Consider the following 26,792-nt stretch of genomic DNA (forward strand, 5'->3'; position numbering starts at 1 on the left):
TGTTTGCCAAATGAAATGTCGCTCGATGTGACCGAATAAAAAAGGAAGGGAAAGCAACCTTACCATGAGCACCTACACCATCATTAAAAAGAAAAAGAAAGACTTTATACAATAAATGCTACTTCAAATCAGTGCGAATTACAGTAGAGCCTTGTTGACACGTTTGCCACGGAACAATGCTAAAATAATTCGTAATTTACTAGAAACAGAATGAACGATAACAGTTTTAAGGGCCTATAAATGAGACAGGAAGTGACACTCCTGCAATAATTTATTTCATGGGGACCTCTATGGCTGTGGAGAACTACCATATTTGTTCAAATAGGGATCAATTATTTTTTTTTCTTCAAATATTGTCTAAAATTAGGGGTCTATCTATAATTGATATCAAAGAGAATCGGATGGTAAAAGTCAGCAAACGTCCCAAGGTCATTGAGCTAAACCAGATGCTTTCCAGTGTTAGCGTAGATCCTAGAACTCAAGTGCAAAACAGTGAAGCCTGATAACCACAGGCTTGCTGCGTGCGGTGCACAATTAGAAACTCTGAAGTCCACACAAAATAAATTTCTGATGCCAAGTTAACCAAACACAGCAAATATGAAAGAATGTGAGAGAAGAGATGGAAAGGTGAACAGGCAATTGTGAAAGCCTAAACAGTTTTTAAGTGTGGTTAGTCCAAGGTCATGTCCGCCTGGCAAAAAGCACTGCACACAGAGGCAAAAAGGAAAAAAAGGGTGGGGAGTAGAGCAAACGGAAGAGTGCGGCTGCATACGGGCAGTCAATCACGGTGCGCCGGTGCGGCCCTTTCTAGACGCAAGAACCAGAAGACTGACACAACAAATGAGGAATTGACAGACATATCTCTATGGGACATTCGACAGAACCGGCATTCCTGAACCTAACAGCTGTCAAAATGTATAAACTGAGAATGTAACAATAAGGTTCTTTCGTAGTGTGAGATATTCAAAGGCAGAACATAAGACAATGTGAATTTCAAAATTGCTGTTCTGTGAACTGCTTGGCCACTAATCACAAGTGTCACTTGTGCCATCCATTGCAAACCAGAAGGTTTAACCACGAACTGGGCTTATAGTTCAGAGGCTACTCCAACCTTTACCTCACCAACCCTTGCTGTCAACACTTGTCATGGGTTTGTTGCTGTTAAATATATATTTACTGAGTTGCTAAGTTACGGTCTGGTACTTGACATCAAGTATCTCTGGAACTGTCACTGGAGTGTGTGAGCATGGTAAGGTATGCAAAATTGGTTGCTTTATACCAGGGGTCTCAAGAATGTGGCCCACAGGCCACATGCACCCTGTGTAGCTCTTTTAGCGGCCCACTCCCCAAGTTCCAGTCTATGCTCACCCGCCTCCTCTCCTCCCCCTCTCTCTCTTTCCTCAACTGTATCCATCATTGAATCTTTGTATCAACTTTGGAGAAAAAGATAAGCCACAAGGGGACAAAAGCCATGTTCGGGGTTTTGTCTCTCTTTTCTAGTCTGGGAGGAATTCTATCTAGGTCACAGTCACACAATGTGCCAACAGGACATAGTGACGTCACTGCAACCACTAAGTTATGATTCAGATACTCCCGAAACACTAGTTGGAAAATATTTCCGGGTCTTCTTCCGTCCGCCCGATATTTCGACTTATTGGCGCTGGCGTCATGCTTGGTTGCACATCTTTCAGTTTTGCTACAGCAGCTCTCACAAAAACAAAGAAGCTCTGAGGTGGATGTTGCAGTGCTGTTGGCGAAGCCATCTACGACGCGCAAAATTGAAGATGAGAAGCAAATGTTTCAAGAGCGGTGTGAACTTGCCTACTCTTCACAGAATCGTGGGACAAAGTGTTGTGTTTGATTTGCCAGCAGGCCATTCCAGTGCCCAAGGTGTATACCATCTGACGACACTTCAAGTCATGCCACAGTGAGAAGTATGATGCGCTCGCTGGAGAAATCCGTGAGGATGTGGTTTTTCAACTCAAGATGTCGCTAAGAAAGCAGCAAGACCTGTTTCAGAAAGCCGACCAGACAAGCGACAAAATGGTAAGAGCGAGCTTCATTGTCTCTGAGCTTATTGCCAAACCCTCAAAACCGTTCAGCAAAGGGTTGTTCACCAAAAAGTGGCTGCTTGAAGTTTCTGACACTGCATGTCCAACCATAAAAAAAAACCTTTGAGAAAATAAGCCTTTCGTCAAACACTGTGGCTGAAAGGATTAACGTGATCAGTGACAGCATTGAAGAATCATTGCAGACCCTCTGTCATGCCTTTGACACATTTTCAATCACTGTCAATGAGAGCAGTGATGTCACGGACAATGCTCAGTGCACCATTTTCGTAAGGGGCATAGACAAAAATTTAAACATCACGGAGGAACTCTTGGATCTCGTGCCGATGAAGGAAATGGCCACAGGAGCCGAAACCATTTCCGTCATCAAAAAAAGTTCTCGAGTGTGCCAAACTGTTATGGGAGAGGCTGGTTTGTCTTGCAACTGACGGTGCGCCAACAATGATTGAGAGCAAAAGCGGGCTTGTCAAACGACTGAGGAAAAAACTCATTTAACTTGGTATCACTAAGCAGTTTGCAGCGGTTCACTGCATTCTTCATCAAGAGGCACAGTGCAGCAAGTTGCTGCAAATGAAGAGCATCGTGGACATTGTATTCAGCGCAGTCAAATTCGTTTGTTCAAGAGCACTAAACCACCAACAGTTTCTCTCTGTTCTGGAGGTGGCTGATTGCAAGCCATGGTGAGCTTCTGTATCACACTGAAGCACAATGGTTGAGCCGCATGAGGGCTTTAAACATTTTTTTGATCTGCGAGAAGACATAGATGCTTTCTTGAAGAGCAAGAACAAGGTCACCGCCAGGCTGTCAGACGCGAAGCAACTTCTATCTTGGTTTCCTCACTGACATAACTGACCCCCTGATGTGACTACTTTATGAGTGACGGTGGCTGAGTCAAGGTGCGGTTAACTGTGTTTATTATAGCGAAAGAAAGGCGTCAAGTCAAAACCAGCGCAGAGCATCTTCTGCGTGCCGGGGAGCGGCGGTGATCCGCCGCTGCTTATGTTTCAGCCAGGAGAGAGACGGGAGAGGGAAACTCCGCCGGGCCCCGCTTGCGAAATCGGGGGTGTCGGGTTGTTTTCCGTCAATCGGGGAACATGGCTCGCACCGCTGGCTCGTACGGCGCGTACGTAGCACTCCTCCACCCTTAGTTTACATTAAGTGGCTTGAAAGCGCGAAGGCTTCCGTCTCGGACGAGTTGACCTTCTTGGCACTGGCTTGTTTGGCGCCTCGGGAATGCCGACGTCGTCCACCCATGTGTCGTCCTCAGAAGTTGGTGTTTCCATTTCCGGAATCTTCAGCCTGATCTGGTCGGCGTGTCGGACAACATCGCCGTCTGGTGTAGTAACGATTGCCATGCGCGCTCCCTTCGTCTCCTTTACGACTCCCGGAATCCAACGGGAACCCGATCCGTAGTTGCGGGTAAACACGGTTCTTCCTGGTTGAAGTCGTTTGTCAGCGATGATCTGAGGTTGTTGTTCTTCCTTTTTCTCCAGCCGCGCGGGGTTAATGAGGTCCAATCTCGAACGTATCTGACGTCCTACCAAGAGTTCTGCCGGAGATCTTCCTGACGTGCTGTTGGGTGTTCGCCGGTATGAAAGCGACCAGCGGTCCAGCTTTGTCTGTAAGTCTTTGCCAGAAATCTTTTTCAGCGCCGACTTCACCGTTCGCACAGCCCGTTCGGCGAGTCCATTCGACTGTGGGTGATATGGTGCAGTTCGAACGTGACGCACGCCGTTCTGGGATGTGAAATCTTTAAAGGGCTGTCCGGTGAAGGGAGTGCCATTGTCCGAAACGATACAGTATGGTACTCCAAAACGAGCAAATAATCCTCGCATTACTTCTACGGTCTTTTCTGAAGTAGCACTCTTCACCGGAACAGCCTCAATCCACTTAGAGTAGCTGTCTACTACAATTAGCAGCATTTGTCCGTCGACTGGCCCCGCATAGTCGATATGGATTCTTGACCAGGGTATGGTCGCTGCTGGCCACGACAGTGGTTCTCTTGAGGGCGGCATAGGTTGCGCTTGCTGGCACTGATGACAGTCGCGGGCCATGTTCTCGATGTCGCGATCCATGTTTGGCCACCAACAGAGCGATCTGGCCAGGGACTTCATCGCAGCCATGCCAGAGTGGGCGTCGTGTAGCTCCAGCAGCAGTGCTCGCCTTGCCTTTCGTGGAATTACCACTCTTCTCCCCCACACCACAAGTCCTTCCTCCACCGACATCTCCGCTCTACGAGTCCAGAAGGGTTCGAGAGTGGGATCTTGTGGCTGAGTTGGCCATCCTTCCAGGATAGTCGTTCGAAGTTTACTCAACTCCGTGTCCGCAGCTGTCAAATCCGCGAGTTGTTTCACCGAAAGTGGTCCTGTTTCCAGTTGCTTCACAAAGGCCACTTGCTCTGGGCTTGTCGGTGATTGACTTCCATCATTCAGTGGAAGCCGGCTTAGCATGTCGGCGTTGCCGTTGCACTTCCCAGCCCTGTGGCATATGTTGTACATGTATCCACCAAGTGTCAGAGCCCACCTCTGGATCCTGCTAGCCGCTGTTGCTGGGATAGCTTTGTCTTCCCTGAAGAGTCCAACAAGGGGTTTGTGATCTGTCACCAGTGTGAATTGTCTCCCCAGGAGATAATCTCTGAATTTGGTGACACCGAAGATCAAGGCAAGAGCTTCTTTCTCGAGATGCGAGTAGTTCTTTTCAGCGGGCGATAAGGTCCTAGAGCGGAACGCAATCGGCCTCGCGACGCCATCGATCAGGTGAGAAAGCACCGCTGCCACTCCATACGTCGAGGCATTGCACTCCAGCAGTACTTCTTTCGATGGGTCGAAATGAGCCAAAAATCCGCAGTTCTGGATTGCGTCCTTTGCTTCCTGAAACGCTTTTTCTTGGGCCGTGTCCCACTGCCACTTCGCATTCAGTTTGAGTAGGTCGTACAAGGGTTTCAGCATGGTTGACATGCGGGGAATGAAGCTCCTATAATACGTGAAGAATCCAAGGAACGACCTTAGCTCTTGCACATTTCTTGGTGTTGGCGCTTCTTTGATGGCCTTTAGCTTCTGTTCCTCAGGATGTAGCCCATCACGGTCAATTCGGTGTCCAAGGTAGGTCACCTCTTGCCTCCGGAATTCGCACTTGTCCTCTCGAAGACGAACACCGCTGCTGTGCAGTTTCCAAGTTTCGCCCGAATTCTTCCTGGCGTTCTGCCACCAGAATGTCATCGAGGAAAACCTGCGTCCCCGGAAGGTCGCGTAGGAGTGCTTCCATCCTGCGCTGAAATATCGCCGGGGCCGAGGCGATTCCATAGGGCAGTCTGTTGTAGCAGTAGAGTCCACGATGCGTGTTTATTACTGCCACCTTCTTTGACGACTCGTCGAGGGGAACCTGTTGGTACGCATCCTTCAGGTCCAATTTCGAGAAGCATTCTCCGCCATTCAGTGATGCGAACAAGTCCTCGATTCTTGGGAGAGGGTACTGTTCAATGTCACAGGCAGGGTTTAGTGTGACCTTAAAGTCCCCACAGATTCTCACGGAACCGTCTTTTTTCATCACCGGCACGATGGGAGTCGCCCATTCAGAATGTGTCATCGGCGACAGGATTCCTTCTTGGCAAAGACGGTCGAGCTCAGCTGAAACCTTGTCTCGCAGCGCATAGGGAAGAGATCTTGCCTTGAAGAATCTCGGTCTTGCGTCTTGGCGAAGGTGCAGGTGCACTGGTGGTCCCTCCATTTGGCCTATTCCAGGCTTGAACAACTTTCCAAACTTCGTCTTGAGTTCGGAGACCCGGTCTTCCGCCTCGGCGAAGTTGATCTTCTGGAGTAGACGTAGCGCTCCAATTACGTCGCGGCCGCACAGACTCGGTCCATTGCAGTCCAAGACGTACACTGACGCCTTTGCACTCTGTCCTTCGTGTTCCACTGTCATGTGGAGAACTCCTTTAACTGGTAGGGCACCCAGGTAGCACGATAGCTTCGTCTGGCAAGAGGTCATTTTAGGCCATGACTGATGGTGTTGTTGGTAAACACTCACCGAAATGACTGATACTGGGGAACCGGTGTCGACCTCCATGTTGACAGGAATTCCGTTCCAACTCAGCGGAATAGTCCATGGCTTGTGCATCGGCAGCTCACTGACGCTGTTGATTGCGCGAAGATCCAATTCCTCTGCGGTGTCCGATTGTGCTGCAGCGATGACGTTGGCCTGACCATGGCGTGCCGAACCACTTGCCTGAGAGCGCGACTTGCACACCCTTGCGAGATGTCCCGTTTTTCCGCATTTAAAGCAGGCAGTTGACATAAAAGGACACTTTTTTGGATCGTGGTCGCTGTTGCCACATCAGCCGCACTTCCTGTGCTGATGCCCTTGAGACTGGGGTGCTTTGTTTCGCGGAAAGCGTCCCACATGCTTATTCTTCACAGCTCGTTCGCTCACCTTGTTGACTTGGGAATGGACCGAGCCTTCTCCTCTCAAGTCTGATGCATTCTTGCTAGCGGTCTCCACCGCCAGTGCTATGCGCGTTGCTTTTTCCAAGGTCAGCGCTGACTCTGCCAGCAGTCTCTTCTGCACTCCTACATCGCGCACACCACAGACCAGTTGATCCCGTATCATGACGTCGAGGGTGTCGCCAAAGTTGCAGAACTCGGTGAGTTTCCGGAGAGCTGCCAGAAATTCTGAAATGGTTTCCTCCTCTTGCTGGGAGCGGCTATTGAACTTATACCGTTCCATTATTTCGGATGGTCTCGGTGAGAAGTGTTGGTTCAGGGTCCCCAGGAGCTCCTCGAACGTCTTTGTGCTTGGCCTTATGGGAGTCAATAAACTTCGAAGTAACCCGTAGGTCTTCGGTCCTACGCAAGACAGAAAGATACCGGTCTTCTGCTTGTCGTCGATAATCCGATTACCGACGAAGAACTGCTCCAAGCATTCTGCGTAGTTCGCCCATGGCTCCACCTCCGCGTCGTACGCTGGGGCGGTGCCGATAGTCGCCATTTTTCTTTCACTTGAGAGTTCTTTCCGAGAAGAAATCACAAACCGTCGGGACTTGCCTTGTCAGATGTTGGGCATCTGGATGAGGGCTTCGATATCGTTGTTCTCGTCGCCATTGATGTGACTACTTTATGAGTGACGGTGGTTGAGTCAAGGTGCGGTTAACTGTGTTTATTATAGCGAAAGAAAGGCGTCAAGTCAAAACCAGCGCAGAGCATCTTCTGCGTGCCGGGGAGCGGCGGTGATCCGCCGCTGCTTATGTTTCAGCCAGGAGAGAGACGGGAGAGGGAAACTCCGCCGGGCCCCGCTTGCGAAATCGGCGGTGTCAGGTTGTTCTCCGTCGGTCGGGGAACATGGCTCGTACCGCTGGCTCGTACGGCGCGTACGTAGCACCCCCTAAACTGCCTCAACGTTAAATAAACTTCAGGGGAAGCAGAAAATGATCATCACAAAGTATTACAACATTCGGGCATTTCAAGGCAAGCTGCAGCTCCGGGAGCGGCAGATAGGAGAGCAAAAGCTTGATCACTTTTCAACTCTGAAGTCGCTGGGGCACACGGATCAAAAATCTTGTGGAATCTTTTCTGAGCTTCTCGCAGTCTTCAAAAAAAATTTGAAGAGTGATTTCAAGACGTAAGCAGCCTCTCCAAGGACTTCGAAGTTTTCTTGTTGCCCTTCTCGGTGTGGGCAGATGATGTCGATCCAGAGTTCCAGATGAAACTTCTGTAGCTGCAGGCTAACAATACACTGAGGCAAAAGTTCCAGGACGTGGGAATGCCACAGTTTTTCAAGTGTCTGGACAAAGGATGCTTCCCGGCTCTATGCCAACGAGCAGCGAGGATCATCGCCATGTTCGGGAGTACCTACTTGTGCGAGCACCTTTTCTCCTTGCTAAAGGTGAACAAGTCAACACTCGAGTCAAGAATAACAGATTAACATTTGCGATCGACCATGAGGATCGTCTCTGTGCAAGAGCTAAAATTAAGGCAGACATTTCTTCGCTTGCTGCAGCAAAGCGGTGTCAGGTGTCATGTAAGCATATTTAAAACTTGATGCTTTCATTTTTTGTTTTGCATGAAATAAACCTATTTCGACTTCCTTCATCTCCCTATTTTATGACGCATTGTGAGTTATGACACTTTTTATGCGAGTAAACTTGCAAAACGTTTTACCCCCCCTTTCCACTCTGTCCTGGGGCCCCAGCCCTTGGGGTATTCAATTTTGTCTATGCGGCCTGCTTCTTGAAATGAGTTCAAGTTTACTGCTTTATACCTAAAGATATATAAAAGGATTTATTCATACCTTGGGGGCATTCATAAAAGAAATTGTGTAAAAATAAATTTCACTTGGGGATCACGTTAAAATGTGGAAACCTTTATGAAAAAGTCATTTATCAGAAAGGAGTTTGGCTTCGTGTTCAGGATATCCTTGGAAAGTATTGAAATGTGGACATTAAAAAGCCCTCGGGTGGCGGGTCACTCGCTTTTTTCTGCTGCGTGGCTGGCACTGCATGCTCCCGTTGGTAGCACAGCCCCTTCAGCCCTTTCCTGCACATTGTGCCTGTGCAACAGTGATGTCGATCACAAAGATTTCTACCAATACATCTTGCTGAACGAGTCTGCAGAGTACAATAACCCTGTGCTCAGCAGACTCCGCCGCCCACACTGTCCACGTAGACTGTGCACACACAGTGCACATACCGTGCCCAGTATTTGAAAAAATTAGTCCTGTATTTGCAGGCATGGCATTATACAACAGTGGTGTATGGAATAGGATCGTTTAACCCCCCCCCTTTCCCTTCCCCCTTAACCCCAAAAGGATCCAGCCCCTCCCACCCCTTTTCACACCCAGTTACATTGACATTGCCAGTGTCTTTTATCTTCATTGTCATATAATGCATAGAGTACAGTATTAAAGGGACTATGAGGCAATTTCAAATTTTTTAAAAAGAAGGTATTTTCAGAAGCATTGCCGTCCTAGCGTGCCACTAAATTTTTTTTAGAACTCCGTGACTTATCTTTGTGCTTACTAGTAAATTTGTTAAACCGAAACAAACATTTGGACCCGACGTCGAGGAGCACTGTTGGTTTTCGGTAAGATTTAGTGGACGCTCCGCGCGGTTCCCGCGGTTGGCTTTTTGGAACTCCAGCCCACCGCTCACCCTCTTGCGAACAAGTGGAGAACCAGAGGAGCGGGAACAGCGGCTTAGACAACGGGAGGGACCATTGCGTTTGGTGCTGCCATTCTGATCGGCGTGTTCGTGCATCATGTAGTTTTTCAAGCAAAAAGCAAGTGCGTTAAAACAGGCATTGTTGTGGTCTGCTTTGCAACAGCATTGCACAAAGAAACCGGGGTGTCTCATATCATCAGGAACTTTCCGTAGATCGCATAGGCTGCGGATTTCGGGTCCTGAGGTTGCCAACACAACCCGTGCTCAATGTGACGGCAAAACCTCCTGCTAGTAGTGCAAAGCTCTTTAGTCTGATCTACGAAAAGTTTATTCTTTCCAGAAAGTAGGAGAGAACCGCTCGCGCAACGGTGTATAGAGCAATACACATCGGGAATGGGTTTGCATTTTATGCGCCAAAAGGCTGTGACAAGAAACATGACAGTTTTCTCCAAGCACTAACAAAAGACAGACTACGCAAACCTTATTCCAGTTATTACAAAGGCAATTAAAGAGCGCCTACCATCGTTTTTCACTCTGTCCTTGTTTTTCGTGCTCAAATGTATGTAATGAACTTACTAGACCAACCCACCATTTTGTTGCAAATAAAGAAATGCTTGTAGCAGTTTTAAGCTTGTCTGTGTGCTGTTTGTGAGGCATGCTTAGAACGAGTACCATAAAAACCCACATATAATACGAGGTTTTTATTCAAACTTTACCATGTAAAATTTGCGGCTCATATTATACGCGGGTCCCGACAATTTTGAGCTTCGATGAGGCACGATCTAACGCAGTTTGAGGTAGTTTCGGTTTCGAAGCAATATGGCGTTCAAAAAAGCTATCATCATCATTAAAATCACAATGTCTGAAGCGCCACCACTCGTCCACAGTCAGGTCAGGTAGGTAATGGCATCGGCGCACAAACAAAACTTGGCCGCCTTCAAAAAAAGTCATTTTAGTAGCGGAAGACATCGGCAAGAGTGCTGCCAGTTCGCCGTAAATGAAGGCAGCATCCGCGGATGGAGAGGACAAAAGCAAGCTCTGTTCACGTGCAACGAAACGAGAAGAAGCGCCGACGTCGAGGCAAGTCTCAGGGACTTTGTAAAAGAGCAACGTAAATGGCACCTCGCCGTAAACATCGAGCTGCTGCAAGAGAAGGTGAGAGAACTTTGGCGAGCCAACATTTGGTCGCTCGCTTTCCGCTTTTCACTGCGTCGGCGCACGCTCGTCGCTCGCTCTTTCAAGAAGTGCGGGATTTCAAATGCGCTCGACGGCACTGAAGACGTCTGTCTGCCTTTGGAAGGAGGCGTCGGAAGGAGTCTGATGAAAGTGATGACAGTGATTAAGGTTCAATTACGACGCAAAAAAGCCGTCTTTTTAAGACTTCCTGGGTTGTATTTTATGTGGAAAATTTTCGTGTTCCTTAAATTGTTTCATATTATACGCGGATAAAACTTTTTTCTTTTTTCGCAACCCTCAAGTCATGCCTCGTATTATACGTGGGTTCGCATTGTACGCGGGTTTTTACGGTAGTTTTGGTAAGGCGGTCTCGATGATGCAAACAACACGGTACAGAGGTGAAACATACTGCATATGAATAGCCAAAAATAAAAACTGCAAACACGCCGATAGCGCTATTATGCAGTTCTTGCATAGCGTTATCATAGGCTACCCTAACGACAGTAACACTCCTGGCACGCGCTGAAAATCAATTGTCAAAGGTGCAGCGCAAACTTCTCATCGCAATGCCTCACTGTACGGTAGCCTGCGGCTATGCTATGCTAAAACTGCCCATTAGTAACCATGACGAAGGTTGATAACGTGCTGCAATGCACGAAAGCCACGACGGTGTGCAGTGAGCTGTGAGCCACTGTCACATTAAATACTGTGAGCAGTGCTCTATTGAAGCTTGACGGTAATAATGCACGGCTCACATTTTAGATCCCTGGTGGCCAGGCACAGAACTAACACCACAATATTTTCGCCATACAAAAATATTTTGCCACACACAATGATGTGACTGGCGCCCAAAGCACGCTCGCCTTCCACGAAGTGTTGCAACTTCTGTAATGTTATACAGTTCTAAAAAAAAACATACTGGTTTTCTTTACGTATGTCAACACCTCGGTCACCTGTTACATGCTCCTGTCCTGACCGTTTCGCATTCGTGGCCACATAAATTGTATTTAAGCACACTGACCTGCATCAGCGAGCGGGAGCATGGAAAATCTATTTCCGTCTCTTCCGCCATCTCGAAACTACTGACAAGCCATCTATAGGGCATTGGGAGTGGCAAATAGTTTACTGCGGCCTGTGAACTGGGAAAGTGGACGACGACGCCGTGCTTGCAGACAGGTTTGAGCTCCCGTTCAACGACCTCACGCCGACGCTATGGAAGATGTTCTCAGGACGCGAAACTCTGGAATGGTGTTTTACGAGGGTGCCCCGGACTTGCTGCCTACACCTTGGCCGCCGCCGGCACCACCTCAGAGCGGGCGACTCCTTTGACTCGCCGACGCCGATGCAACGACAAGAGCGCATCATTTGTTTGAACTAATTGCCTAGCGAAAAGCCCGTTCTCGTCATGCTTCGATGTCACACAGTGCAATCTTCTGGCGCCGTTTCGGGGGGTCTCAAGCATCTTCCCAGCATGATTATTACCACACCTGTTTAACTGATGTGTGCGGCACCCAAATGTCTGTTTGGGCTAGAACTTGGTCAACAATGTCCGAGAAGTGCCTGACGCCCATTTCAATCATCAAATAAAACTTCCAAACTGCCTTGATGGTCCCTTTAAGGAGAGGTCATTAAAATTTGTTTAGAAGACATTAAACAGTTGTTTTGGGGAGTGAAGATGAACTTGTGGCTCATTAATTTCGATGCTAAATTTAGCAGGCAAACTAAGTTGGCGCACTGGTCACAAGACATTGATTTCCCCACTACGTCTGTAGGATAAACTGAATAGGTATGTGGGACATGAGACATAAATTTTTCTACAAAATTTAGCGGGGAAACTGAATTGAAGTTTAAGCTAAGTCACGCAACATCAATTTCCCCGATAAGTTTAGTTGGAAAATGTATGGACAAACAAATTTCTGGGATTAGGGGATTCCATTAAAAAGCATTCCACACCTTAAAACATTCCAAGCTAAGTGGTCGTAATAGATATCAGTGGGACATTGTATAAATCAACAGTCCGCAAAACTGGAGGTGTGATTTCTGCTGTACGTGCACACATCTGCCGACAAACCCAGGGTCAACAGACATCATCATTAGAGCACAAGGAGAAGGCACTGACCCGGCCTCGTCGGCCACCTGGTGCATGAGCCCCTCCACCTCGTGCTGGGGCGCCGTCACCGTGGTCGTGTGGCTCATCGTGTCCTCCATGCAGCCCGACTGCACGTCCAGGTCCTCAAACTGCTTCTCAAACTTGTCCATCAGGCCGGAGATCTGCGGGCACAAGACACACAAGCAACGGTCGGCAAGGAGCCCACTACGAGTATGCCACAAACTCTTGGCAAGAGGTGCAACACTTTTCCCAGTTCCGTAATTGTTTAAAATTACTACCGTATTTACTCGAATCGAACGTGCCCTCGATTGTAACGCGCACCCATTTTTCGAGGTCCGAAATAAAAAAAATAAAAATAAAAAAGCGATGACCTTGATTGTTACGCGCACCAGATTTTCTAGGTTGGATACAGAAATGAAACGTTGTTCTCACTTGGAACAACGAAGATTTATTCCAAATGCTTCAATCTTGCGATGAAATGAATGGCGCTGACTCTCGCCGGCAAGGTCGTCATCATGACAACGGTCCGGTGCAGCGCCCGTGGGGCGGTATGCATCACTCGTCATCGTTGTCGGACGACTCCTTATCGCTGTCAGCGGCCCAAAGCGTTTTATCTTCTGTGCCGTCCATAGCGTTAGAAATTCTGCACTTCTTGAAGGCCTTGATAACCATGGCAGACAGGATTGTGCGCCACGCATCTTTCGGCCATCCGACGAAATCCTGCAGCGACGCAAGTTTCTGGAACACTAAACGCACGTGATGTGGGGTCGATTTCCATAGCTCTCCGCGCACAATATTACTTTTCTTTTGAACCCAGCATCATGGTGAACGCGGCGTGTCTTTGCACTGGTAATTTGCACGCTGATACGAACGCAAGAAACGAGCTGGCTACGCTCTAAGCTCCTCAGAGTGCAATGGAGTGGCCATTTTGAAATGTCGATGGCGATATCGTAGCGCAGTTTTGGGTCGCACTCAATTCTAGCGTGCATTCGATTTTTGGACCTATTTTCCCGGAAAAAAGGTGTGCGTTAGATTCAAGTAAATATGGTAACCGGTACCTACTATAGTCCCTGACAAGACAAGACTGGGAAGGAAGTCCTTCGGTTGTTCTGCCTCCAGTGTGAGCTTCCTATCTTTGCCAAAGCTTCGGAGTCTCAAGAGCATCGAGTGTGCACGCGCAGCTGAAGCACAACAGAAGACAGTGAGCGCATGCTGAGGCCGAGCGTCCGAGGGACAAGACCTGCATTCTTATCATGTTGGCGAATATAACTCGGCTTTCAACCGTGCGTATTTACTCGAGCAAGAAACACCACTCGTGAACAAGCCCTGCGCATCTTGTTTTCTGCAGAGCATGCGTAACAGCCGATCCTCACGTTGTATGTAAGGAACATGGTGAACGACGAGGTAAAGGAAACAATTCTCTGCCGAAATGAAATCTAAGCATATACCATTTTTGAGTGTGGATATTATCCTCGTCCTGTGACCTGCCATCGATCGCTACGATTGGGCATTCGCACGGTTTTGTGGAGAACTGAAGGCAAAAGACTCGTTCATAAACAGTCTCCATTCCAGCGTCAGCTTCCCCAACTGCACCACCGATTTCTAGACAACTGTAAAGTTTTGACAAGCCGTCCCCCCAAGATGAAGATGTGAACTGGGAAAATATGGGTGGGTAATTTTTCATCATGTGGTGGCGAATTGTAATACAAAAAAAGAGCAATTAACACGTGGGCACCCGCTGCAAACTCGCACAAACGACAAACCGACACCGCAGATTGCGGACACAATGAACTCATGTTCCACGGTGCTCTACTTCAGCTCGACGAACGTTATGACAAGCTATTTTATCGATCAAACAAAGAGTAGTATTTAATATGTCTAACAAAACTTGTGTGTTAGCAAAGGTTAGGGGGCACTGAAACAAATTCGGTGTCCCGTAACCGTCGCTGTCGGTTAGGGGACACAGAATAAACTGCGTACGGCAGCTTTGACTGTGCGGCCTTGCCACGACTGGATTGAAAAGATCCCGTGCATCACCATAATATACGTGCGAGCTAGCTCAATTTCTCTGACAGCCAACACTGACGAGAATTGCCATGCTCTATCAGACGGTGTTCGTGTGTTGTCTGCTCCTCCTACCTCCCGACGGTACTCCATCGGAGCCTGTTTTGATCTATGGTCTGCAGACGGTGGACATGAACTTTGAGCTGCTTCTCCGACTAAGTTTAGACTTTCGCTCCCGCGGTGGTGTCGCAATACCCTGTCCCAAACCAATTTCAACAGGTACGATGAAGAGAAAAAAGTGAAAGCCGTTTACAACTCCCTGTAACGCCGAATTGGAGCGCAGCTCTTGAGGAGGAGGAGGGAAGGGTACTGGGGGGTGGGTCAAGTGACCTCGGGGGGCGGGGGGTCACGTGACCTTGGGGGTCACGTGACCTTGTGGGAGTCAAGTGACCTTGGGGCGTCACGTGACGTCGGGGGGGTCACGTGACCTGGGGCCACGTGACGATACCGATGACGTCATCAGTAGCGTCACAGATGACGCCATCAGTGATGATGATGACGATGCGGATGCCGGTGACGTCATCAGTGACGTCACTGATGACGTCACCGGCATCCGCATCGTCATCGTCATCATCACTGATGACGATGCGGATGCCGGGGACGTCATCAGTGATGATGACGATGACGATGCGGATGCCGGTGACGTCATCAGTGGCTATGACGTCAACGGGGGGTCACGTGACCTCGGGGGGTATCCCCAGGTCACGTGACCCCAGGGGGGGTCACTTGACCTGGGTAACCATCGTGACCCTCGTGAGGGTAACCCTAGTAACCCTTGTGAGGGCAACTCTCGTGACCCTCGTGAGGGTAACTCTCGTGACCCTCGTGAGGGTAACTCTCATAACCCTCGTGACCCTCGTGAGGGTAACCCTCGTGAAGGTTACCCTCACGAGGGTTACTAACCCTCGTAACCCTCGTGAGGGTTACGAGGGTAAGTAACCCTCGTGAGGGTAACTCTCATAACTCTCGTGACCCTCGTGAGGGTAACCCTCGTGAAGGTTACCCTCACGAGGGTTACTGATCCTCGTAACCCTCAAAAGGGTTACCTTCACGAGGGTTACCCTCACGAGGGTTACTAACCCTCGTAAACCTCGTGAGGGTTACAAGGGTAAGTAACCCTCGTGAGGGTTACAAGGGTAAGTAACCCTCGTGAGGGTAACCCTCGTGAAGGTAACCCTTTTGAGGGTAACTAACCCTCGTAACCCTCGTGAGGGTAACAAGGGTAAGTAACCCTCGTGGCCCTCGTGATCCTCGTGAGGGTAACCCTCATGAGATTAACCCTCGTAACCCTCGTAACCCTCACGAGGGTTACGAGGGTTGCGGTTACGCCGACGCCGACGCCGACGGCGACGCCGCTCAAGCCGGGAACGGGCCCCTAAGAGCTGCGCTCTAAAAAATCGTGAAGTATTGGCTAGATGCTGGCTGGCTCTGCGTACCTTTGTGATTTTGGAGACCAAAATAGAGATTGCTGGCTCTGGTGCTGCACGCCTAGTACAGTCGGTGGCAATGCAAGCTGGCCCCATTTAGTGAGAGCCGGAAAAAGTAAAACGCTGCACGGGGTGTCTCCGGCAGGTTGAGCTGTGAGATCGACTGCCACGATGCAACGATGGGAAATGCGGTCATCCGTTCCAACCTCATTTTAGATGGCTTGAGGTACCCGTGGCTCTCCGCATGGCCTTCGTGTTGCCCTGACCCAAAAGCCGCAGCGCCAGCTCCCATTGGTGCACCTGTACCTCTGCCCAGTGTCATTATTCTGCCAACTAAAACTGCCATATGCAAAAACTCGTGTTTACATACAAACTGGCGTACCCCTAGTGGCACCAATTCCACCATACGTTCACGACGTGGTGCAGGCAAGAAGCACAGTGTTCCCCACCAACAAACCGTTGCGAAACAATGTTGCGAGCATCGATGCGAGTCCCACACTTTTTGGGGGGATTGAAATTGTTGACTCCAAGTCTTTTTTCAAATGTCCGATAACTTTAGTGACCTCAGTGAAATGGACAATGCTCAATACAGTGCAAAATTCGGCATGAATGGTGTGGGGTACAGTGATCTACCGGTGTGAATGCTGCAGAATGGGTGCTAGAGCTAGATTCACGTGGTGCGATTCTGCTCGCGATTTTCAGTTGCGACGTTACTCGTTCTGCAAAAGATGCGTCCACAAAAGCTGCATTGTTTTCACAGCCACAAATCACAAGCAGAATCGCACCACATAAATTAGGCATTAGGAGTTTGCAATTGTCACCAGTGACAATGGCTAATGTCACCTTGTATCTGCAGTTTATGCCAAGCCGATTTACCCCAGTCAACGTCCCTGTTATGAAGTTTTTGCCAGCTTAAACTAACTTCATAGCACTGTTAGCTTCTATGAACGCGACAGTTCTTGACGTTACTCCCATGTTCGTGTTGGAACCATGAAAATGAATGATACAGTAAAAAGTGTCACTGAATTAGTGGCGGATCCAGGGGGGGGCCCCGGGGGCCCGGGCCCCTCCCAAGACATATCAGCACCCCCCACCCCCGGCGATGCTGCACGGACTCCGCAAACCAGAACCTGGCGTGAACCTCCGACGAATTCGAAACATCTGTATCCGAACACAGACGACTCAAACTCATTTCCTGCGACTTGCTAGTAACATGATAAGCAGGGAACCCAAGTGTCAAAGCGCACCTGCGTCCTCGTGACTATGCAGCATAGAAAAGAAAAGAATGTGTCTGTCTCCATCTGACAATGGGCTTTAGAGTAGCGACCGTCACCACCAACCTCGGAGGGCATTGACCGACCAGAGGGTATTAAATGTCACCAAACCCAAACAGAAGAAAGGATGTCGAAAATAAGCAGAGTTGGGCACAACAGAAATATAAAACCATTCTGTGGGCATCAGGGCATCTGATCTTCGAGGATCATTACCTACCTTCGAGCACCCTGTCCAGACAAGGTGCATTCGAGCTACCATTAGCACTTCTGAGTGGGAAAGGCTACAGATCACCAACTTGGAAAACGTTTTGTTGCCATTCCTAAGAATTCATTCGAGAGGCAAAAAGGGGGAGCTAGCATTATTGTGAACAATTTCAAAGTTATTGGCTGTCGCTCCATTCTCTTGAGGTCCCCCGCGTATGGACATAAAAAAAATTGATTAAAATATTAAAAGGCAGAAGACGAAAAAAGAGATACACACAACACGGACAGGCGCCACATATTGATTAAAAGGTTAAAAGGTGCAAACAAAACAGGACGAAAAAAAAAGAAAAAGATGTGTACAACACACCTGTCCGTGTCTTACGTGTCTCTATTTTCGTCCTGCTTTGTTCGCGCTTTTAACCTTTTAATCGATGTGTACCAACTAGCCCCAACCAAAGTTTTATAAAAAAAAATGTTTGGCTGGACGAAGGTGGCAAAGCCTGCGCCCTATGGCCACACTGAATGGCAACAAGCAATTGAATTTGATTCCCAGGATTTGTGATTAGTGTTTGTTTCTGTATGGTGCCAGAGCCGACCAAGTCCGGCCTGCCGATTTACCCCTTATCGGATACATTACTTTCTATGCAGTGCAATGAAAATGGCAAGCTTTTTTATATTGCCCTTAACTTATTTAGTGCTTGTTTTTCTGGTTATATACTAAAACAACCGAGTCACGCTCAAAGTGTACTCAGGACATAGTTTGATAAAATATTCAAACTTATTTTGTATGCCTTATTGTACCACATATTCTGGTATAGAGCTCTTAGGCAAATGTTTCGTCATATAATAGACCATACACAAATTTCCTTTAATGACCTCAAAAGCTGAAATTTCTTATGAGGATCTGTGAAATATAGTTATGTAATTGAACTCGATGCTGGTGATGAGAGGTTCTGTCACACATACCTAAGTCGGGTTCCGTGTGTTCGGTAAATACCGAAAAACCAAAAAATTTACCCTGAGCTGGTTTTGTTACATCCGGGAAAACAGAAAAAACACAAATTGGAGCTGTCCTTGAACATTAAAAACCCAAGATTCACGGGAAGAGAACCAGTATTACCGCTCGATTTTGTTTTGAACAGGAACACGACCCACACTCAACTGTACGTGAGGCTGCTTCTTCCTTCAGACTCCTTATCGCCTCCCTTTCTTTCATCGGTACCGGATCCGCGAGCATGCTCCCTTGGAGGTAAAAGAATCCCATCCTATTTTTTCTTCAAATAAGTCCTGATAAACACTGATTTTTTTGGGAGTCAGCCTAGTCAACCTCCAGAGCCCTGTCTAGCTAACTAGAACTTTCATTACTTCGAGAGCGTCTCCATGCGTTGGTGCTGCCTAGCTCATCGGTCTAAGGTAGGGTTTTATGTTATCAGGGTTTATTTTTCTTCAAAATGGAGAATGTCTTATCGTAGTTTACTTTTCCCTGCAGATTTGGTGTAGCTCGTTGACAACTTTTGGTGCTGGACAGAAAAACAAGGTTTATCGGAGACTATGTTGAAGAAAATAGGGCATGGGAATCCCCAGCTCCGGGAAACATTCGCACGGCCTGAATAATCGAAATACACCCCCTTGCCGACGAGGAAAAGGTACGGGATGTGGGGTTCGAGAGCAAGAACCTGCCTCGCAGACAGTTCATTGGGGGCGGTGTTATGCGTCCAAATAAAACTGTAAATGAAGATTTTCCTCCTACAAAACGTGCCTTTTTTTTTTTATCAAGAACACCTCCATTTCTGAGTTTTTTTTCTTTTTCTTTTTCCTGATTTAAAACCGACTAAGGGTTTAATTTTTCGGTTTATTGGAATCTACCGAAAACACTAAACCCTAATTTTCGGTAGTGCAAAGTGGGCACAGAGTTCAATCAAGATTTCGTTATCTCTCGCTTTGAGGCTGGGGATATTGCAAACAGGCCCAGAATGCGACATTTTGTGTCGCTGAGGAGTAAAGACCTCTCTCTACAACTATTTATACGAGGTGTGATCAGAAAGTTCCGGGATTGATTTTCTAGTGTAAAAAGAGAGGGCAGCTCTGTGTCTCGTTACACTAAAGGGCGCCGCTCTGTGAACATTTGGATCTGCGTTTCACGAGTTTTCGTGACCACGTGCATGGGCACAATGAAGATTTTATTATAGACTACAAACCAGAGCGAAAGCGAACATCAATTTTGCGTCAAACTCGACAAATATATAGCAGAAAACTTCGATATGATTCAGCAGGCTTGTGTAAAAAGGCAGTGAATTTCGCGAAGTTTTTTAAGTGGCACTTGCGCTTCAGGAACAGCAGAACATCACTGGAAGACGAAAAGCGGTAGGGGGACTTTATCCGACCTCTCCTTGACTTTGGTGATGTTCTGCCATTCTTGAGGCGCGAGTGCCACTCAAAACACCTCGCACACTTCACTTTGTTTTTTTTACATAAGCCTTCTAAATCATTTTAGAGATCTGTTTTATGTTTGTTGAGCTTGACGTAAAATTGATGTTCGTTCTCGCCTTGGTTTGCAGTGCATGGAAAGATCGCAATCATGCTCGTGTATGTGGTCAAACAAACTAGCGTAGCGCAGCTCCAAATGTTCAGAGCGACGCTTTTTGGTATAATGAAACATGAAGGTTCTTTACTTTGACTGCTGCGCGTGCATCACTGTACTGCCCTCACTTTCTACGCTGCAAAATCAGTCCCGGAACTTTTTGATCACCCCTCGTATGTGCATTCTAACAAAGATCAAACATGCAATGAGGTGTGCAGCGGGGTTTCATGGCTAAATGAACATGCTAAGTCTTCCCACTATGCACACCCCCCACCCACCCCTTTTCTTTTAATAATGGGGTCCCTCCCCCCTTAGGAGCTCCTCTGGATCCACGCCTGCACTGAATTCACATGTAGCAAAGTGCTTCCCGCAGACGCTATCGTCGTCCGAAGCTGCCTACACTAGTTTTTCTTATTTATGAAGCCGAGCATGTTTTTGGAGGGATAGGGCAGGCAGAGAAATCTTATGCACTCATCCTGACAACTTATTTATCTCTTTTGGTGCAACACCAATCCACACAAATCTGCAGCATTTTGACGAAAGGGCAGATTTCTACAGGTCCCAACGATAAAATGCTGCAATGGCTGGCTCAATCGTCATTTTTTGGCTGCACGCAAAACCAGGAGGCTGACCTAAGTGCCACTGCCGTGGTGTGAAATGAGAGAGGTGAGTTAATGTATAACAACAACTCTAGGTGGTACACGCTGCCACCTTATACAGCGGGGCATATAATCACATACATATGCGAGCTCAATTGCATACATGCTACCGATTTTAACTTGTTTTCACTACCATAAATTACGTACAATAGTCTGCATGTATATTCATCAGGCTATACCCACATGTTAAAAAGTTTAAATTCAATGTGGTGCAAACTTTCTACGGGCGGGGACTTTTCATGCTCATTTCCGATGATACAAGCTTTATTTTGCGCTAATAAAGATGGAATTTTTCGAGGTGCACTGTGTACGGAAATTGTTTTAGGTATGAACTATGTACTAAATGCGGAACGAAAAACTTCTTTTTATTTTGTTTTTTTTTTTCAGCCAAAATTTAATTTTGTGGACAATACACAAGTTGAGGACCACAGTCTGGAAAACACTATAGACTTTTTCTGCAAGTGCGCCGCCATCTTGAATTGACGTCACTTCCAGTATGGGCGAAAACATTGTTTTGCCTTTGCCACGCCAATAGAAGGCATTTAGGATATAAGCGTAACCGTCACACATTCTAGTTTTGCCTCCTCTTTATTTTTTACTATTTGCAGGTTAAAACGTTGGATTATTTTTTAATCGCCCATACCGGATACGCCTATTAGGTGGCTGGGGACGAGAGTGCAGAGAAAAGGTCTATACATTCTAAATATTGAATTCCTCATCTGGACACAGTGGGCTGATGTGTGGTACAAAACTATAAGCAATTTTGGGAACTTGTTTGTAGTAGTTTTCTTTCGGGACTAGATATATTTCTTTCTAAACAGCAAACCCATTAAAATGAAGTGCAGTTTCAACTGTTCCAAGCATGGCAGACAGCGTTTCAACGTAATCTACTCGGTTTGAAACCTTAGCATATTCTCTTTTATCTGCGGACAAAAGACATGAAAATATAACATGAATTCGATGGGATGGTCAATACAGACGCCGACCGATATTTCAGACGCCGAACATGTTGGATTATTTGGACGTTTTAGCTGAACTGTCACTCACCCCATAGAGTTAATGCTGACTGAAATTTCGGATGCCATGAAGCTTATTGCTCGACATTTCGGACATAATTTGTGCGATTTCCTCAGTTTACAGTCACAAAACAGTCCCTGCGATAGCGCCACGAGCTTACAGTAGTCACCGCCATTTTTGTTGTTTTGATTTTGCCCTGTAACCTCTATACCACGTTTTACGCAATAAACAAGCTGGGTTGAGGTTTTAGTTGGGTTTCCCAGTTCCGCTAAAGCCAACATGGCTGCCGTCTGCCCATTCTTATGGCTCTTCCAGTTCTTCTCGTGGTCCGTGCTTCTCGAGTGCAACCGCGAGAAAAGCGGCCGTCTGCCGTTCTTGTGGTCCTTGAGCGCGAAGGTTTTTTTGCCGATAGGCTTTCTTTCTTTCTTTGTTTCTTTCTTTCCGGATTGACCGGGAGGTGGACAGAGACTAAAGGCGTGATGCCTGACGGGGTCTCTGTCCCCTTTACAGTTCTAACACAGCAGTGCGGGGTACATAGATTTTTGAACACGAAAATTAGAGAAAAGAACCTATAAAATTCTATACAACTCAGAAACAATAAAAAACAGGATCGATCAAATAGTATGGAAGCGAGCTTGGTGGACTAAACATTGCCTACAAATAGTTCCAAATGGTGCCGACTTCAACTTCACTGTTTGTGCCAACGAAGGCGCCGACAAACTGCAGCAACATGATCAAACAGATCAACAAACAAGTGAAAAGTGAAGCGTGAAAACAAGTGAAAAGTGAAAAGCGGAAGTTGCACGAGAACTTAAAATTGACATCAAGCAACTGGAAAGTGGCCAATACGCAGTGGAATATGCGTGGAAATATGATATTTTGGCTGGGAATCAATTTTTCGGACCACTTGATTATTCGGACAATTTCGGGGTCCCATCACAACTTGAAAGATTGGTTGACGACTGTATTTCCGTGTTTTCCGCCCTCACATATTTAGTCACAAAAACAGGGTGGGTGATTTTTTCTGGTAGATGTTCATTTGGAACTTCATGGCAGGTAGACGACCGGGAAAATAGGCGTACACAAAGATTGGTTTTAGTCTGACACCGATTCTAGGGTGTGTTAACAGAACAAAGGGGAGGCTCGGGGGAATGAGTCTGCGAGTACAGAGATCTCCTGTTAATGACTGTATCACCAAAGAAAAAAATCGCCTGGCTTAGACATTGCATCAAAAGTGGGATAGCACTTTATGGGGTTTTTAAAAAGAAGCCCTTCCAATCAAGATTCTTTCCTCTAAAATGCTGTCACCAAATTTAGCCAGAAAATTGATGTGGCGTCAATTTGTCTGCTTAATTTAGCGGGAAATTGATATTACATGATCTGACATCACACGACATTTGGTCATGTGACATCAGTTGCCCTGCCAAACTTAGCGGAAAATTGACGTCACAGTTTCAAGTTGTGGTGTCGCGTGACACCACAATTTGAAGCCGCATAAATTTTGCGGTAAATTTAGCGAGGAAATAAATGTCACATGACCTCAGACGTTATTCTTCGACGTGACCTGACACCGCACGACACCAGGTCCCGTGACACCGATTTCCCTACTAAATTTAGTGGGAGAGATTACCATGGAACCATGTGAAAGCATGACGATGGTCACATGTCACATGACGTCATAATGTCACGTGATCTTGTGACATTGTGCGGTAAGCCCAACGAGAGCAAGAAAGGCCCCAGGGGTGTTCCTGTATAAAACTATCACTTTACAATGAAAGGAAAGAAACAAACAAGGTAGCTTTACCTTCTCAAGGTTCATGCTCTTCATGGCTGCGTCCATGGCCTTGACCACGCCCGCCATAGACTGGGTCACCTTCTTGGTCGTCACTGCCGTCTGCACCCTGCTGGCCACGGCGTCCACCCGCGAGGCCATCCGCAGATAGTTCAGGGCCTGGTTTTTCTGGCGGATCGAGTTCTCCGCATGGATCCGCGCACCTTCCATGTTGTTCTTCTGAATTGCCTGCGGTATGCAAAAAAACACTCGTAAGGTTTTCCCGCGTTTGTATTTCAGGCACGGTTTGAAAAAGATTTACTAAAGATCAACGTGCAAGATCTTTTCCTACCTGGGAGAGAACATTTTACCAATGTCCTTCTCTCTGGTGGGCAATCCTCCCCACATGTTCTTAAACCTACTCTCACAGCTTCATCTCTAGACCAGGATCCGATTCGCTCGAGAAAGCTGGCGAGTGGACCTGCCCCGACGAGTTTTGTTTTAGCTACTGGGTTTCGTCAATTTCATACACGTCACCAATCCCTTCTCAAACTGTTCTATCGTCCCTGTTTGAAAGATGTGGGTTGCGGCAACACCTTCTAGACAGCAAGGCTGTTTTTCTTTTTATATCTTACGTTACCTACATGAGGCCAACGCACGTCCGTCCCAGACTGGAGATGAGTGCTGCGCCGGCGTTTGGCTGGAGCTCGTGTTCAATCGTTGAGGACACGGGTTCTAGCCGAGCGATGACGCAGCACTCATGTCTGATCTGTGTCCACCACTGGCCTCCGTCGGCAGAAAAAGAAAGTACAGCCTAACAGCCCTGCTATCAGGAGTGCTGAGGGCTGATCCCAGAGAACAGAACAGGGTCTTCTTTCTCTCCGGAGCTGAAGGCGGAATAGTCCCTTTTCACAAGTCCATCAAGCAGCATTGGCGGTTGCCTCTTTGGACACGAAGCGTGTGATTGGATCCGAGTCCTCGCCGAATGCTGATGCAGCATTCGTTTTTAGCACGAGCTGAACCAAGTTCACGCCAAACGCTGACCTGGCCCTCGCGTCCAATACAGGCCCAGAGTGTGTGAGCAAGCAATGGCAGACAGGCGCTGGCGCAGACTTTCAAAAAGGGTCTATCAAGGGACAGGTTTCTTTTCAGTGAGTGCACATCAGGCTGTACAGCAGATCATATTAAAACAGTGCACAAGCAGAGAGGAAGAGAATAATGAACACTACATTACTGTAAACAGACACCTTAAAATGAAAAAAAAATTTAGACAGGTGTAACCCAGTTATGATAAGGGCCTTTCATGTTTTGTCATTAGACACACCGGTAAGTAGGAAATCTGATCTAGGATCCCAGGAGGAATTTAATTTGCATCAACAAATGTGAATCATAAACATACCAATGTCCGTATCGGCCCTTTTTTCTATTTCCCCACGAACACAAGAACACTCGGCTGCTGCACGAGCACACAGCTAACCTGAACTGCCAACCGAAGTAAACGCAAACGAGGCCCATTACGACACCGAAGGTTTTAAGCATGAGGTTTGGCGAGCGACAGAGAAGCATAAGGTCCTGAAGGTACGCTATAACCTCCACAACCCAGTTCGAACTGAATTAACACATGAAAAAGTTGTCAAAGGACCTCTCAGAGGTGCCAGTATGTTCCGAGGAGCACAGGGACAGCACCCCTTATCACACGTTGCACTCAATGTGGACTGTTGTAATATTTAAGGATACCGCAGTACGAAGAATATTATGGAGTCTCCACTAGTTTCCACAGTAAACAAAACAAACAGACAGAAAAAAAATATCTTTGTGGTTTGCGAAACCTGGAGATCTGGCGTAACTCCGTGACTTGCCTTTTTCAATTTTGTCTTCTCGACTTTCTCTTCTTTCTCACATTTTTTGGCGTTCCGTTCCAGCTCCTTGGCAGCAAACTTCAGGTTGAACAGATGCTCTGCGAATTCGGTTGAGGAACCATTTCGACAGAACACTACATCTAAAGCAGCGCTACAAAAGAAGGGACACCCGAAAAGTGGACCTAGCAGGTAGGATCTACCTCAGACACGTCAGAGACAAGGTCGAAGACACCACTCGCGTTCCAATGACGCACACACACACGATAACAAGGATACTTTCCATGGCTGTTGACATCGTCGAAAGCTTCGGAATCACCACGATCACACGCAAACACGGAAGGGTGGAGCGTTAACTTCGCGTGTTCCCAACTGTGTAGGATCTCTTTAGGCAACAATGAAAGCTGGTTCTTAATTCGTCAGGTGCCGCAATCTTTAGAGGACGAGTCTAAACCCGCGGGAACAGGGACTAGACAACGAAACACGAAACGCACGGCAAAACGGATATTTGGATTATGTCGGATTGTCGCCTTTTTGCCGATTGCCGAGTCCGACCCAGTCCGACCGCATATGTTGGCTTCTTTTTGGATTATGTTGGCTTCTGGTTCAGGTTGACTTCAAATGTTTTAATGCTGGTACTGTTTCGGTTTCGGAATAAGTTTCTCGTCCCTCTTTCGGATCTCGGATTCAGGTTTCAATGACGCCCTCGTATATGTGCAAATAAATTTGCGAAACCGAAACAAACATTCAGATTTCTTCCCTTTTTCGCCTCTGGAAAGAGAAGTGACGTCAGGGAGCACTGTCGGCATCGGTAGGATTTAGTGCTCACTCAGTGTGGTTCCCGTGGTTCGCTCTAGTGCATGGCGGTCTGTGAAGAAAACCTGAAAGGAATGGACGACAACGCCGCGCTCGCAAACGAGTTTGAGCTTCCGTTCAGCGACCTCACGCCGACTGAACGGGAGATGCTGCTAAGGACGCAGAACTCTGGATTGGCGCTTTACGAGGGCGCCCTAGAGTTACCACCAACTCCTCGGTCGCCACCTCCAGAGCGACTCCCCGCCCCACTTTTACCCAGACTCCGGTTGACGTGAAGGTGCTGCTCAAAATCTTTTGGTCGGAAATGCAACGAACAAATCCTGACACCGCTGTTCACAGCTCTACGCAAGACGACGGCGCGCAACCAAATGCTGCGCATTGCTGCATCGGTCGGCAGTTTATGCAAACTAACGTCGCCCGATCGACCGCACGTCTTTAGCCGACCTTAACGCAACCTACTACTGCACATAAACGCGGAATGATTGGCGAGACACCAGTTCGCAAAGCGAACTGGTGTCTCGCTCGTCGTCTCGACGCGCGAAACCAAAACCAAAAGTCCGCCGCCCCCGGCGCTCGTGCCTTTTTCTTTTTTTGTCCATGGCTGCTCGATGCTTTTTA

At 47.5% G+C, this 26,792-nt stretch overlaps 1 protein-coding gene across 1 annotated transcript in view; it reads right to left on the minus strand.

Moving 5' to 3' along the window:
- LOC8042528 (charged multivesicular body protein 1b) overlaps positions 1-25,913 on the minus strand; it is a 37,080-nt gene extending 11,167 nt beyond the window's left edge. Inside the window, exons 1-4 of the mRNA XM_029986452.3 lie at positions 25,638-25,913; positions 25,362-25,459; positions 23,536-23,751; positions 12,515-12,666 (exon numbers count right to left, since the gene is read on the minus strand). Coding sequence (XP_029842312.1) covers positions 12,515-12,666; positions 23,536-23,751; positions 25,362-25,459; positions 25,638-25,656 — 485 coding nt within the window. The 5' untranslated portion in view covers positions 25,657-25,913. The remainder of the gene's footprint in view (positions 1-12,514; positions 12,667-23,535; positions 23,752-25,361; positions 25,460-25,637) is intronic.
- Between the last annotated feature and the right edge of the window lie 879 nt (positions 25,914-26,792).

Source organism: Ixodes scapularis, unplaced genomic scaffold, assembly GCF_016920785.2.
Source record: "Ixodes scapularis isolate PalLabHiFi unplaced genomic scaffold, ASM1692078v2 PGA_scaffold2__306_contigs__length_199485367, whole genome shotgun sequence".
Classification (NCBI taxonomy): domain Eukaryota; kingdom Metazoa; phylum Arthropoda; class Arachnida; order Ixodida; family Ixodidae; genus Ixodes; species Ixodes scapularis.